Below are 17,176 nucleotides of genomic sequence, written 5' to 3'. Positions count from 1 at the left end.
ACTCTTTTGTTTATAGATAAAGCAAATCTAAAAACCAAAGCTCATTGATTTTCCAAATTTACAGTTTGTTAATTCTAGGCTAAGAACTGAATCACAGTCTACTGAAACTGAGTATTAATCCCCTACGTATTTCCAAAGAAGGACATGGACTGAGGAAGAAAAGTTGTGATGTCAGAAGCATGTAAATGGTAGGCAAGTATGTGTAATAAATATGGTGAGCTTACAAGAGTTAATGCAGGGAACCAATAGAAATGAAGACCTATAATCACACTGAGGGGTAAATAAAAGCCAAATATGTAACATATACACATGAGTTTAGAAGGGATCTTTGAAGTACTATATAAATAAAATTATGTACCCAAGAGGTGATCCCCATCCTCCTGATCTGAAGGTCAGACATGACTGAATCATAAGGTTGGAGACAGGATAGGGAACCAGAGTGCAGAGAAAAGCCATCCCTGGACCAAACAGGGCAAGCATTCCTGTGTTCTCCAATTATGGTACTGAAATCTGTAGCTTGGTATCAGGGATCCATTTAAATGAAAAGTATTTAAAGTACAGAGAAGGTCATGCAACATTAGCCCTAGCCCATGTAAACAGAAAAAGGAACCAGAAAGAAAATGAGCAGTTGTTGGTCGGCATGTCAGGAGAGGAAGGTGGATGTGATACCTGAAATTCTTAGTAGACTAACTTAAAATGGAGAATAGTGAAAGAAGAAAAGAAAGAAAGAAAGAAAAGAAAGAAAGAAAGAAAGAAAGAAAGAAAGAAAGAAAGAAAGAAAGAAAGAAAGAAAGAAAGAAAGAAAGAGAGAGAGAGAGAGGAAGGAAGGAAGGAAGGAAGGAAGGAAGAAGGAAAAAAGAAAAAGAAAGAAAGAAAAGAAAAAAGTCAAAAGTCTTTGGAATCAATCATATACAGGATTGGAGTTTAGGTGAAATTGATAGGATAATTAGAAAAGTATTCACACACTCCAAAAATTAGTGTGATAAACAGTCCTGGCTCAGTTAGATACACAGATGGTGATGAGATGATGATTAGATGATAGATAGATAGATAGATAGATAGATAGATAGATAGATAGATAGATGATAGATAATAGATAGATGATGATAGATATATAGATGGTAGATAGATAGATGATAGATAGATAATAGATAGATGATGATAGATATATAGATGGTAGATAGATGATAGATAGATAGATAGATAGATAGATGATAGATGATAGACAGATGATGATAGATAGATAGATAGATAGATAGATAGATAGATAGATAGAAAGATAGATAGATAGATGATGATAGATAGATAGATAGATAAACAGATAGATAGATGATAGTAGATAAGACAGACAGCTGGATACATAGACTTACCTTTTCTGTTTCAAATTGAGGAATGAGATGAGAAAGATAGAAGGTAACTCATACATAAAAAACTCAAGTCCAGAAGATACTAAGAAGTAAAAAGACCCCAAAATTGAAGAATTTATGACCCAATCAATAAGAAAAGGCTTGTAATTAAAACACCTGACTCAGGCTGGAACAATGACAGTGGAATGGAGAAAGTAAGATCTGTAAGCATGAGGCCAGAAAACAGAGAACAGGACTCAGGGTAGGTTGTTAGGAAGATCACCCCAGTAAAAAGTTTGCTTGCAACTAGTTCAGTTGGCTGATGACAATACACAACTTGGGATATGGCAAGGATGAAAAGGATTGTTAGCAACCAGGAGTAGCAGGAATTAACTAGGCAACAAAAGGGTGAAAGAGGTGGAAACTGTCAAAATTAGTAACCGCTGCTAATTCCTACATTGTTTCTCTGCATACAATGCACTTCCCACATTATCTCTGATCCCCATGAGAGTCTTAAAAAGTAAAATGTTTTGGTTTTGTGAATCTGTAAAAATAGGTGATTTAATCAACTGGATAGCAATTTGAATTTTAAGAAATCCCAATAATTCACAGGAAGGGGCAAAACAAAAATGCATTTCACATTTCAGAGACAAATTTCTTGAATGTTCAATATTTTATATGAAAATGGATAGGTTTTAGTTTAAAATCAGTTTAATCTCTCATGGATTAATGAAAAATAGTATGTGGAAAACACATTTTTGGAATAACAAGCGTCTTCTGAGTGTGTTTGTGGATGAAAGTGTGTGCTCATGAGTGCATGCACCATATAGAAGGTGTATTCAGGGGCATGTATGAAAGGTCCAAGGCAAAATCCTCATGAACTCCACCAGTTTGTGCCCCTTTAAGCAAGTATGTGTGATTTTAAATAAAAAGCAGTAAACCAGAAGGAAAATGTATTGGAAAAAATCCCATCCTATCATTTATGAACATGCATTACAGCTTTTGTTCAAAATACAGAAATCCTTATTTATTCCAAATATTACAATGACCTTTGGGTGGTCTCAGTAAACCTAAGCAAATCTGAATTCTATAGATCTTTTAAGTAACTAATGGGAACTAACTACAACCACCCATACACACACACACACACACACACACATTTACACAGAAGACACTTGGTCATTAGAAAAATTACTAATCATCTGACCAACTTTTGGCAAATTATTGCTCAGCTATATGGTTACACTTTGCCCAAATAGACTCCTGGTAGTTATTATCCCTCATTTCCACTTGTTTTTTGCATTAAGATAAAGCAGAGTGTATTTTAACAGAAATACCTGAGTTGGTAGAATCCAAAAAGATTCCTGGGTGAATTCCACTTCCTGACCAGCACTCATGTTTTCAATGTTATAAAAAGTCATGAGTTAGGAATAAGCAAAGAAGCAGTTAAAGAGACTAGAGTCATGCCAACACCCAGGAGTCAACGATCTCTTTTGGAACTCCAATCAAGCCTAGATTCTAGGAAAGACTGGGACTGAGATACATAATATGGTTGCTGTGGATCAGCTCGGAGGTAAGGGTGTCAATGGAGCTCTATATCAGCTTATTTTGTAGACATAATGTTCTTGATCCATGGAATGTAGCTGTGTAGGTCAGTGAAGACAACAGTGTATCCTGTTAGAATACATCCAGCTTCCCAAGACAAAATTCCTCGTAATTCACCGCCACATATGGCTGGTGCAGCTGTGACCACCTGCCAGATAGAGTAGAGGATCAGAAATTCCTTCCTGCCTGAGATTTCCTCAACACCTGAGCAAAAATGAAAGCTACATTTGCCATGCAAAGGGGTCCAAGATACAAGAATACAGTATGAAAGCTTCTTTCCATTGACTAATGACCCCTACACCTCCCAGTCATCCCTACACAGATATTTCCAAGCAGTAGCTGGAAGATAGCTTTCCATCCCAAAATCTATTTCTTTCATCTCTATCACAGGGTGGAGAAGAAAGAGTCATCATTCTTCAGCCACCTTACTCTCTGAACTCCTAGCCTGACTGAAAAATCCAGCCCCTTGAAGAAGGATGAGAGACCCAAAGAGTAGAGACTGAGCTTAGAGGCAAATGAGGTAAGAAGACTTACCTTGCAGGGCTCTTGGCTTCCTAGCATGGGTCCTATACAGAACATGTCTTCAAGGAGTTTTTCACCCAGTAATTTTTTGCAGTTTATATTAGAGCTCAATTGAATCTTGACTCTTTGCAGCTTATGGTTTGAATTTCCTAAGCACAAGAAATAAGGAGACTTTGATTCCTGTTTGCCTTTCCATAAGGCACCCTGCCTCCTCCTCCTTCAGGGCTTCCTCTCAGTAAGAATGAACGACCATGGATCAAACACATCCTCCTGCTCAATTTATCATCTCTGACAGATGATCAGGATCAAGGGGTGGTTGCTGAAAAGACACTCCACACATCAAACAAGATCTGAACCCAAGCTCTGCCATTGCCAAGTTCATGATCTTGAATAACTAATTTCCCTGAGTCTTAGTTTCCTGTCTTATAAGATATAAATCCCAAGGAAACTTATCTACATGATATGTGATGATGACTATATAATATGTATAGGATGCTTCATGCCTGGTACATAAGTAGTGACCGACAAATGGTAGTTACTACCGTTGTTGTAAATGATAACAATATCACTCCTATTAAGTAAAGGGAAAATATGATTCTTATCAATTTGCAAATTAAGATTCAAGAAGTGAAAGAATTTGTTCATAAACCTATAATGAATGTTAGAATCAATACTCAAACACAGACCTCAGATTCTACCCCCTGTGGTGTGTGCCAATGTGATACATTCACACAACACCTTGATTTAGGATTTGATTCCCAAAGCCCTAATTAAGATCACTTCTACTCTAGAAAGCCAATACTGTTGTTCCGTTTCTAGCTTTACACATGTGCTTAGAAATCTGGCACTAGCCCTATAAGTTCCAATTCCTTCCCCTAATTCCTTAGAGATCCTAAAGATGTGAATATATCCAAGAACTAACTCTTCTTTTTGATAGTCACTCACCAATAAAGTCTTTGTTGTCTAACCAAGTGTGAATCAAGCAATCTTTAACTGCATTCTTGAGAGTAGGCAACTGAAAAATTTTGGTGGAGAAGGTAAAAGGTAGAGGCAGCTTTATCAGCATGAGGTCATCTTTAGGAGAGGTAACAGTGAAGTTTGGGTGAATAATGATCCTCTCATAAGGTACAATCTCCCCAGTAAAGTCTCGAAGATTTGTGGAACTGCCATAAAAGATGATCTGAAGATCTCTGAAAAATGAAAAAGAGAAAAAAGATTAATACTCCCAGATCCCAAGGCTAACCACACACACACACACACACACACACACACACACACACACACACACACACAGTTTCCTTCTATGGTAACCCATTTAGCCTTTTCCTCTCATTTTTACGCACTTAATCCTTTATGTGTAGCTGCCACATGTGGTCATGCAGATTGTGCATTGTACAAGCCAATGGGTTGCCATTCACATAGACTATAATGTGAATGGTGCCTTCAGGAATTAAGCAATGCAATGGCTTAGACTCTACTCTTAGAATAATTCTAGAGAGAAGCTCCAATTCAAGACCTAGAAACAGTAGAAAGAAGGATGTAAATGGATAGTCAAGGCTTTTATGAGACTAGTAGGTTTTGTTAGGGAGGCTCCTTTGGGAGTTGAGGGGAATAGGAAATGTGAAATTGTACAGAGGAAGTGAGTAACAGCTTTGAGAGTTTAAATATTCTAAAGCTAAGGAGAATCATCTGAATATACTATGCTCTACTCATGTCTATCAAAACTGCTGGATTAACAGGGTTTTCTGGTGGTCCTTTGGGAAAACAATAGTCAAAAATCCTAGATGTTCCACTGAGATCCAGTTGAGATCCACTCACTAACATGGCTCAAGACTCTAAATTCAGAACAGGGCACTCCAGTGAGGCCCCTGAGTCTCCTACTCAGGTATTTCTCCAACCACAAGAGTGAGGTAAGTACCACATTGGTACTGAGCACCGATTGTTTTGCTGAGCTCCCAAATGCTAAGATTATATTGTTTCCTAACAACGGTACCATATGTCTCTCAGTCTGTCTTTGTCACCTTGTAGAGAGTTATAATATAAAGTCTAAAGAGATAAGACAGGGTGGCCACCTTGGGTGGGTCAGTCAGTTAAGCATCTGACTCTTGATTTTGGCTGAGGTCATGATCTCAGGGTTGTGGGATCAAGCCCCGTGTGGGACTCAGTGCAGTCTGCTTGTCCCTTCCCCTTCCCCACCCCCCACTCGCACTCATGCTCTCCTTCTCCAAAATAAATAAATACTTAAAAAATTAAAATAAAGGGGCGCCTGGGTGGCTCAGATGGTTAAGCATCTGCCTTTGGCTCAGGTCATGATCCCGGGGTCCTGCGATCAAGCCCTGCATCGGGCTCCCTGCTCGGTGGGAAGCCTGCTTCTCTCTCTGCCTCTCTCTCTCTCTCTCTGACTCTCATGAATAAATAAATAAAACATTTTTTAAAAATTAAAATAAAAATAAAGAGATAGGACAGGAATGCAGATTGTGCATTCTACAAGCCAATGGGTTGCCATTCACATAGACTATAATGTGAATGGTGCCTTCAGGAATTATCTGGGGTGGGGAAGGGGAAGGGACAAGCAGACTCTGCACTGAGTCCCACACGGGGCTTGATCCCACAACCCTGAGATCATGACCTCAGCCAAAATCAAGAGTCAGATGCTTAACTGACTGACCCACCCAAGGCGGCCACCCTGTCTGGTAATTCCTGATAAATTCATCCTTGAGCCAAGCCCAAGGACTGACAAGTTTAAAAGTTCTCATTAGAGCAACATCCTTTAGACAAATTTTGCTTTGGGTCACTTTTACAAGACATTAGACTTTATAAGGACTTTCCTTAGTTTTGCTGTGTTCCTGAGAACTGTCATACTTTGTTTCATCTGCTTGCAGTGAAGGATTTTGCTGGGCCCCCAGGTGGGAATGACTGGTCTTTGGCCAAGTTGTTTTTACTGACTGTTGCACTTCTCATTAGATCATCTCAGTCTATTTGGTTCTCTGTACCAAACACATGGTCCCTTTGTGTTTAAATTCATATGATATCTCTCCAATTGGCATAATTCCTCCAGAATAATATGAAATTTCAGTGGCCACTGGGAGGAACTTTTGACAAGAGCAAGATTGTTCATTTGACAGATACATTAGAACAGAAAGGGAAGAAACCTTCATGTTAAGATTCTTTCTCCCTTGTCTTTCTAAATTAGAGATCACTTAATGACCCCTATCACTCCATTTCCATACCTTGAGAATTAATGAGAACTGGTGTTTTAATTATACAACTTGATGGAATTGTTAGGCCCCAACTTATTGTTTAAATCAGTTGTAGTAACTCTCTTGTGCATCTGTGTTTCTCAAATTGGCTTTTTCTGTTGCTAAGATTATTCTCCTTTCTTGCTAAAGGGAAGTCATTGGTGCTTACAGTGTTAATTTAATATCTAAAACTGGTGCCCTCTAATATTTTCTTTTATCCTTCCTCTATTTCTCTTTTTTCCTTCCCTTAAGAAATTTTGTGATTTAATTTATCATAAAATATGTTTATAAGTAAATACAGAGGTTTATATTGAAAAAAGAGTTCATGATAAATAGATGACTCAGGCAAATTAGAGTGAGTGAACTTCAACTTAAGGCAACTCTACAGCATGCAAAACTAAACTGGTGGAAAAACGAGAGAATAGTGGTTCCCTCTGAGGGATATGGATGGACTATAACTAAGAAGGCCTATGAGAACCTAACCTTACACCTAAAAGAGCTAGAAAAGGAATAGCAAATAAAGCCTAAAGCCAGCAGAAGAAGGGAAATAATAAAGACTAGAGCAGAAATAAACAACATAGAAACAAGACAGTAGAACAGATCAACAAAACTAAGAGCTGGTTTCAAAGAATTAATAAAATTGATAAACCTCTACCAAACTTATCAAAAAGAAAAGAGAAAGGACCCACATAAATAAAATCATGAATGAGAGGAGAGATCACAACCAATACCACAGAAATACAAGCAATTATAAGAGAATACTATGAAAAAGTATATACCAACAAACTGGGCAATCTGGAAGAAATGGATAAATTCCTAGAAACATACAAACTACCAAAACTGAAACAGGAAGAAATAGAAAATTTGAACAGACTTATAACCAGCAAAGAAATTGAATCAGTAACCAAAACAGATGGCTTCCCAGGGGAATTCTACCAGACATTTAAAGAAGAGTTAATACCAGGGCGCCTGGGTGGCTCAGTCAGTTAAGCAACTGACTCTTGATTTTGGCTCAGGTTATGATCACAGGGTCTTGAGACTGAGCCCTACATCAGGCTCTGTGTTCAATGCAGAGTCTGCTTGAGAGTCTCTCTCTCCTTCTGCCCCTCCCCCCTCCACTCACATGCTCTTTCTTTCTAAAATAAATAAAAATAAAGATAATAAAGAAGAATATCTATTTTCTAAACTGTTCTAAAAAATAGAAATGGAAGGAAAACTTCCAAACTCATTCTACAAAGCCAGCATTACCTTGATTCCAAAACGAGACAAAGACCCCACTAAAAAGGAGAATTACAGGCCAATATCCCTGATGAACATGGATGCAAAAATTCTCAACAAGATACTAGCAAATCCAATCCAACAGTACATTAAAAGAATTATTCACCACAATCAAGTAGGATTTATTCCTGGGCTGCAAGGGTGGTTTAAGATTCCCAAATCAATCAATGTGATACACAATATTAATAAAAGAATTGACAAGAACATTTTGATCCTCCCAAGAGATGCAGAAAAAGCATTTGACAAAATACAGATTCATTCTTGATAAAAACCCTCAAGAAAGTAGGTATAGAAGGAACATTCTTCAACATCATAAAGGCCATATGTGAAAGAACCACAGCTAATACCATGCTCAATGGGGGAAAAACTGAGAGCTTTTCCTCTACAGTCAGAAACAAGACAGGAATGTCCACTCTCATCACTGTTATTTAACATAGTACTGGAAGTCCCAACCACAGCAATCAGACAATAAAAAGAAATAAAAGGCATCCAAATTGGCAAGGAAGAAGTCAAACTTTCACTATTCACAGACAACATGATACTCTGTGTAGAAAACCCAAAAGACTCCACCAAAAGATTCCTGGAACAGATACACAAATTCAGCAAAGTCACAGGCTATAAAATCACCATACAGAAATCTGTTGCATTTCTATACACCAATAATGAAGCAGTAGAAAGAGAAATCAAGGAATCAATCCCATTTACAATTGCACCAAAAACCATAGGTTACCTAAGAATAAATTTAACCAAAGAGGTAAAAGATCTGTACTCTGAAAACTAGAGAATGCTTATGAAAGAAATTGAAGAGGACACAAAAAAATGGAAAGACATTCCATGCTCAAGGATTGGAAGAACAAATATTGGTAAAATATCTATATTACCCAAAGCAATCTACACATCTAATGCAATCCCTATCAAAATATCACCAGCATTTTTCACAGAGCTAGAACAAACAATCCTAAAATTTATATAGAACCACAAAAGACCCTGAATAGCCAAAGCAGTCCTGAAAAAGAAAAGAAAAGCTGGAGGTATCACAATTCTGGACTTCAAGCTGTATTACAAAGCTGTAGTCATCAAGACAGTATGGTAATGGCACAAAAACAGACACACAGATCAATGGAACAGAATAGAAAACCCAAAAATGGACCTACAACTATAAGGTCAACTAACCTTTGACAAAACAGGAAATATCTAATAGAAAAAAGACAGTCTCTTCAATAAATGGTATTAGGAAAACTGGACAGCCACATGCAGAAGAATGAAACTGGACCCCTTTCTTACACCATGCACAAGAATAAATTCAAAATAGATGAAAGACCTAAATGTGAGTCAGGAAACCACCAAAATCCTAGAGGAAAACACAGGCAACAATATCTTTGAGCTCGGCCACAGCAACTTCTTGCTAGACACACCACCAGAGGCAAAGAAAACAAAAGCAAAAATGAACTATTGCGACTTCATCAAGATAAAAAGCATTGGCACAGCAAAGGAAACAATCAATAAAACTAAAAGGCAACCTACAGAATGGGAGAAGATATTTGCAAATGACATATCTGATAAAGGGCTAGTATCCAAAATCTACGAAGAACTTATCAAACTCAACACCCAAAAAATAAATAATCCAGTTAAGAATTGGGCAGAAGACATGAACAGACATTTTTCCAAAGAAGACATCCAGATGGCCAACAGATGCATGAAAAGATGCTCAACATCAGTCGGCATCAGAGAAATGCAAGTCAAGACCGTGATGAGATATCATCTCACACCTGTCAGAATGGCTAAAATTAACAACACAGGAAACAACAGATGTTGGCAAGGAGGCAGAGAAAGGGGAACCCTCATACACTGTTGGGAATGCAAACTGGTGCAGCCACTCTGAAAACAGTATGGATGTTCCTCAAAAAATTAAAAATAGAACTAACCTATGATCCAGCAATTGTACTACTAGGGATTTGCCCAAAAGAAACAAATATACCAATTCAAAGGGCTACATATACCCCAATGTTTATAGCAGCATTATCTGTAATAGCCAAACTATGGAAGCAGCCCAAGTATCCATTGACTGATGAATGGATAAAGAAGAGGTGGTGTATATATACGCAATGGAATATTACTCAGCCAACAAAAACAATGAAATCTTGCCATTTGCAATAACACACATGGAGCTAGACAGCATTATGCTAAGTGAAACAAGTCAGTCAGAGAAAGACAAATACCATATGATTTCACTCATGTGGAATTTAAGAAACAAAACAGATGAATATAGGGAAGGGGGAAAAAAGAGAGAGGGAAGCAAACCATAAGAGACTCTTAACTATAGAGAACAAAGTGAGGGCTGATGGAGGGAGATGGGCAGGGGATGGGCTAAATGGGTGATGCGTATAAAGGAGGGCACTTGTGATGAGCACTGAGTGCTATATTTAAGTGATGAATCACTAAATTCTACACCTGAAACCAATTTTACCATATATGTTAATTAACTAGAAATTAAATAAAAACTTGAAATAAAAAAGGGCATTCAAATATTGTTTAACTTTAGACTCTGTTACATTAAATCTCCATATTAAAATTTATAAAGCAATGGCTAAAAGACTAGAAATTGTGTATATTTGGGCACCTGGGTGGCTCAGTTGGTTAAGCAACTGCCTTCGGCTCAAGTCATGATCCTGGAGTCCCAGGATCGAGTCCCGCATCGGGCTCCCTGCTCAGCAGGGAGTCTGCTTCTCCCTCTGACCCTCCCCCCTCTCATGTGCTCTCTCTCTCTCATTCACTCTCTCAAATAAATAAATAAAATCTTTAAAAAAAAAAGAAATTGTGTATATTCCACAACAAAAATGAAAGAATTAAAAGGTATCTAAAATATTAATCAAATAATAGAGCAAAAGCATTTTTAGACAAATATAAAAGAGTAGAAATTCAAAATAGGTAGAAACAAGTCTGAGTATAGCAATAATCAATATAAACACAATGGCCTAAACTCTCCAGTTAAAAGACAGAAATTGTAAATTGCATTTTTTAAATCCTACTATATGTAAATTAATAGACATATTTAAATGAAAAAGATACAGAAAGGTAGAAAAGATGTAAAATGATATACCAGGACAATGCCAACCAACCAAAAAAAAAAAACAGTATTGGCATATTAATATCTGAAAAATAGGCTTTAAGACAAAAAATAGTATCTATATGAGAGAAAGTAATGACAATCACAATTTTGATTTATCGGGAATGCACAAAGCACCTACATTTATAAATGTACATGAACTTATATATACTTAATAAAATGGTCTAAAAATATTTTTAAAAAACAAAAAGTAATAAAATATATAGGACTATTTTGATCAATCCAAATACAGAAGAATATTTCAATGCAAATTTCTAAATTATTGATATTAAGCAAAAAAAAAGAATAGTAAGGATACCAAAGACTTGAACTACACAATTAAAGTTTGATATATATAGAAACTTCTATCCTAAAATTAGAGAGTGTACATTCTTTCAAACACACAAGGAGTTATAAAAATTGACTTTATACTGGTCCAAAAAGCAAGTCTCAATTCTTTTAGAAGAATCAATAACACTCTCTGCCCACAAAACAATTAAACTAGAACTCAAAGATTTTCTTTTAATTTGGAAAGTTAGCCCCCAAAATTTACCACTCCAAATTCTAAACTTAGGAATGAAAGATTTAATCATGTGGAAATTCTTAAAAATTATTTAGAATTAAAATAATAATGAAAATGGCCCTTTTCAGGGGCATCTGGGTGGCTCAGTCGTTAAGCGTCTGCCTTCAGCTCAGGTTGTGATCCAAGGGTCCTGGGATCAAGCCCCACACTGGGCTCCCCGCTCAGCTGGAAGCTCCCACTCCCCCTGCTTGTGTTCCTGCTCTCGCTCGCTCTCTCTCTGTGTGTCAAATAAATAAAAAAAAAACTTTTAAAAACAAAAACAAAAAAAAGAAAGTGGCCCTTTTCAAAGATGGTTAATAGAAAATCCACAGGAACATATACATAAATTACTAGAAATAGTAAGAGAATATAACAAAACAACATGCCATTAGATATATTTATGAATACAACTGCATTTCCATCATTGCTAATAGACTGAAAATATAATTTTCTGGAAGTACATCAATTAAAAATATAATAGAAAAATATAAAGTGCTTTAAGAATAAATTTAATAAGATAAGTACAAGACATGTATGCATATAATATAAAACTTGAAATCCATCAAAGGGAGAACGAAATAAGTAGAGAGATATGCCAGATCCATGGCTAGGAATAATCATTATCAGAAAAATATTAATTCTTCCCAATGGGTACAAGAGTCAAAGCAATTCCAAATAAATCCCAACAGAGTTTTTTATAGAACTTGACAAGTTGATTTTAAAATTTATTTAAAAAAATACCTAAGTGTTCCTGATAAAGAAAAACATGGCTGGCCTACCCTATCAGACATCACAAATTATAATAAAGTCATAATTATTTTTTTAAATTTTATTTTATTATGTTATGCTAATCACCATACATTACATCATTAGTTTTTGATGTAGTGTTCCATGATTCATTGTTTGCATATAACACCCAGTGTTCCATTCAGTACATGCCCTCTTTAATACCCATCACCATCCCCCTCCCCCCTCCCCTCTAGAACCCTCAGTTTGTTTCTCAGAGTCCATAGTCTCCCATGGTTCATCTCCCCCTCCGATTTCTCCCCCTTCATTTTTCCCTTCCTACTATCTTCTTTTCTAAAAAACATATAATGTATTGTTTCAGAGGTACAAGTCTGTGATTCACCAGTCTTACAAAATTCACAGCGCTCACCGTAGCACATCCCCTCCCCGATGTCTATCACCCAGCCACCCCATCCCTCCCACCCCCCACCACTCCAGCAACCCTGTTTGTTTCCTGAGATTAAGAATTCCTCATATCAGTGAGATCATATGATACGTGTCTTTCTCTGATTGACTTATTTCACTTACCATAATACCCTCTAGTTCCATCCACGTCATTGCAAATGGCAAGATTTTGGGTTTTTTGATGGCTGCATAATATTCCATTGTGGTGTGTGTGTCTGTGTGTGTGTGTGTGTCTGTGTGTGTGTGTATACACATACCACATCTTCTTTATCCATTCATCTGTTGATGGACATCTTGGCTCTTTCCATAGTTTGGCTATTGTGGACATTGCTGCTATAAACATCGGGGTGCACGTACCCCTTCGGATCCCTACATTTGTATCTTTGCGGTAAATACCCAGTAGTGCAATTGCTGGATCATATGGTAGCTCTATTTTCAACTTTTTGAGGAACCTCCATACTGTTTTCCAGAGTGGCTGCACCAGCTTGCATTCCCACCAACACTGTAGGAGGGTTCCCCTTTCTCCGCATCCCTGCCAACATCTGTCATTTCCTGACTTGTTAATTTTAGCCATTCTGACTGGTGTGAGGTGGTATCTCATTGAAGTTTTGATTTGGATTTCCCTGATGCCAAGTGATGTTGAGCACTTTTTCATGTGCCCGTTGACAATTTGGATGTCTTCTTTACAGAAATGTCTGTTCATGTCTTCTGCCCATTTCTTGATTGGATTCTTTGTTCTTTGGGTGTTGAGTTTGATAAGTTCTTTATAGATTTTGGGTACTGGCCCTTTATCTGATATGTCATTTGCAAATATCTTCTCCCATTCTGTCAGTTGTCTTTTGGTTTTATTGACTGTTTCCTTTGCTGTGCAAAAGCTTTTTATCTTGATGAAGTCCCAATAGTTCATTTTTGCCTTTGTTTCCCTTGCCTTTGACAATGTTTCTAGGAAGAAGTTGCTGCGGCCAAGGTCAAAGAGGTTGCTGCCTGTGTTCACCTTTAGGATTTTGAGGGACTCCTGTCTCACATTTAGGTCTTTCAACCATTTTGAGTCTATTTACCAGGATTAAAGATTGATAATTTAAGTGTTAAGTTGAATTATACTCAAGTTAAGAGCTTTTATCAAAATACACTGTAAAGAGAAGATCAAGCCACAAACTGGAAAAAGATATTTTCAACATATGTAATTGACAAAAGAGTAATAACTAGAACATTTACAGAAATCCTACAAAGCAATTTTTTAAAAATTCACAAAATGTTCAAAAACATGAAAGAGAATTTCCCAGAAGAAACATTATTAGCAGAAGGAGGAGGGTGGAGAAGGAGAAAAAATTATTCCAATCATCACTACTAATAAAGATAAAAAAATTAAGAGCATAGCAAGAAATTTGACACATCAGCAAAATAGTAAAAATGTTTGACAATACCCAATGTGGGAAAATGCTTATAAATTGCTGGAAGATGTGCAAAAGTGAACATTTGCATCCTCTATTATCCAGCAATTCCACTCCTAATTATATACTCTAGAGTTATATACCAAGAGATATAGTTGCAGGTACACATCAATATGTATATAAACCAACACATGTATTTAGGGAGTCTTGGAGCCTTAGAACAGAGTGGACAGATCCCCATCACTTACGGTAAGAAGCAGTGTGCTGCCGTCAAGACCCACTGAGGGGCAATCAAAGTCCCCACACAGGACTGATAACTGGAATTCAGGTAAAATAAGTAGAAAAGATTATTTAACCCTTCCATGTCTTCACTAACATATGAAACAACACCTGGAACAAAGAGAGAAGAGAATCAAGGGATATAACCTAGCTGACTAAAGAGAACTCAGGTTGCTTATGGAGATTTCAGGATGCCAATATCAGATAACATCAATATTTACCACTCATTAATCACTTAGCCCCTAACTCTATGGTACTAGAGAACCATACTGTACAAACACTGTACTAAACACTTGATGTGCTTTTTTAAATTTTTTATTCTTAAAAGAAAAAAAAACTATGGTGTGGAAAAATTTTATATTTTACAGATTAAGAATTTATTGGAGAGGGGCGCCTAGGTGGCTCAGTTATTAAACGTCTGCCTTCGGCTCAGGTCATGGTCCCAGGGCCCTGGGATCAAGCCCCGCATCGGGCTCCCTGCTCCACGGGAAGCCTGCTTCTCCCTCTCCCACTCCCTCTGCTTGTGTTCCCTCTCTCGCTATATCTCTCTCTGTCAAATAAGTAAATAAAATCTTTTTTTAAAAAAAAGAATTTATTGGAGAGACTGTCTTTTCCACATTGTATATTCTAGTCTCCCTTGTCATAGATGAATTGACCATATAATTGTGGGTTTATTTGTGGGTTCTCTATTCTGTTCCATTGATCTGTGTGTTTGTTTTGTGCCAGTACTGTACTGTTTTGATGACTACAGCTTTGTAGTGTATCTTGAAACCCAGAATTGTGATGCCTCCAGCTTTGTTTTTTCTTTCTCAAGATAGACAATACAATGGAATATTATGCAGCCATAATAAAGGATTTGATAGTGCCATTTGCAACAATATGGATGGACCTAGAGGATATTATACTAAGTGAAATAAGTCAGACTGAGAAAGACAAATACCATATGATTTCAATCATATGTAAAATCTAAAAAAAAAAATGAATAAACAAACAAAAATCAAAAACAGACCAAAAATAGAGAGAACAACCTGATGGTTACCAGAAGGCAAGGGGATTAGGGAATGGAAAAAATGGATGAAGGGGAGTGGGAGATACAGGCTTCCAGTCATGGAAGTCAGTAATATTCTAATAGCACTGTATGGTGACAGATGGTAGCTACACTTATAGCAAACATAGTATAATACATAAACTTAGCAAATCTCTACATTGTACACCTGATATTAATGTAACACTGTGTGTCAACTGTACTCAAATTTTTTTTTTAAATTCTAAATAATTTAACATTAGGACACTTGAGGCCATACAACTAGTGAATGATGATTGGTTCAAGGATTCAGACTTCATGATCCCAGGGTCCTGGGATCGAGCCCCACATTGGGCTCCCTGCTCAGCGGGAAGCCTGCTTCTCCCTCTCCCACTCCCCCTGCTTGTGTTCCTGCTCTCACTCTCTCTCTCTCTGTCAAATAAATAAATAAAATATTTTTTTTAAAAAAAGGATTCAGACTTCAGTCCATCTGATTCCAAATCCCATTTATGCACTTCTCTTCTACAGGACTCCCTGCTTCTCCTCACCCTGTTTGCTGCTTTCCAGAGTGGCTTAGCTCATTTCTAATCTTCCAAAGACCTAAGGATTCTTGGCTCTATCCACAGTCAAGCAATGCAGCCTTTCCTACCACTCCCTGACTTTTCCTACTAGTCGAATGCAGGTATGTTCTAAAACTAGTCATCACGACTTCAGCAGAAAAAAAGTTAATTAATTAAAATTGAAACTTTAATTCTGGCCTAAGAATATAGGGAAAGATACTTTGTACAGATACTTAATATAGTACACTACTTATCCTCTGGAAAAAGGTGCCTCAATTTGAATTCTGGCTGTATCCTTACTAGCAGTATGAACTTGAACAAATTATGTAAATCTCTATATCTTAATTTCCTTACTTGTACACTGAGATCATAACAACTTCTTTCCTAGGGTTGTTGTGAGAATTACATGTGTTAATATATGTAAATTGCTTGGAAGAATGTTTGGTATGTAATGGGTGTTCAGTAAATGTTATTTCTTACTAATGCAGTTTGAAGTACATTTTTATTTTGAAAAAGTACAAAACAATGCTCAGAAAGAGACACAGAAAAGCCTTTTCATGACCCCCAAAAGGATCAACATCAGATATTAACTAATATCTCCTTTCTTTACACTATTGCTATTTCTTTACCTGTGACATCTCTATTTTAATCCTCCACCTCCTAAATAAAACTTTTGAGATACCCTGTTCTGAACTGATCCCATTTCTCTAACTCCATCTTCAGAATTATCCAGCACAGGCTCAAACCCTGTAAGACACCCTTCCCAACTCCCCCTTACTGGGGCACTTCCAAGGTTCTCTGGAGTATGTTCTCCCCACTGCATAAAGCAAAAAACCCTCACTGTTTTCATTATTGCTATGTTCTTGGTGGCATTTGGATGGTGGGTTCAACAAAGCAGATTAAATCCTGCTTTCTGGGGTGCCTGTGTGGCTCAGTCAGTTAAGCATCTGCCTTTGGCTCAGGTCATGATTCCAGGGTCCTAGGATCCAGCCCCACATCAGGCTCCCTGCTCAGCAGGGAGTCTGCTTCTCCCTCTCTCCACTGCCCCTCCCCCTGCTCTCACTCTCCCTTTC

At 37.3% G+C, this 17,176-nt stretch overlaps 1 protein-coding gene across 1 annotated transcript in view; it reads right to left on the bottom strand.

The window, feature by feature from the left end:
- LOC118547750 (putative inactive serine protease 58) overlaps positions 1-4,788 on the bottom strand; it is a 46,107-nt gene extending 41,319 nt beyond the window's left edge. Inside the window, exons 1-3 of the mRNA XM_078059833.1 lie at positions 4,766-4,788; positions 4,419-4,663; positions 3,486-3,622 (exon numbers count right to left, since the gene is read on the bottom strand). Of these exons, the coding sequence (XP_077915959.1) occupies positions 3,486-3,622; positions 4,419-4,663; positions 4,766-4,788 (405 nt within the window). The remainder of the gene's footprint in view (positions 1-3,485; positions 3,623-4,418; positions 4,664-4,765) is intronic.
- Positions 4,789-17,176: the final 12,388 nt, after the last annotated feature.

The sequence above is a fragment of the Halichoerus grypus genome, chromosome 12 (assembly GCF_964656455.1).
Source record: "Halichoerus grypus chromosome 12, mHalGry1.hap1.1, whole genome shotgun sequence".
Lineage (NCBI taxonomy): Eukaryota > Metazoa > Chordata > Mammalia > Carnivora > Phocidae > Halichoerus > Halichoerus grypus.
The sequence above is the reverse complement of the archived record's forward strand: the minus strand, read 5'-3'. Positions and strand labels throughout refer to the sequence as shown.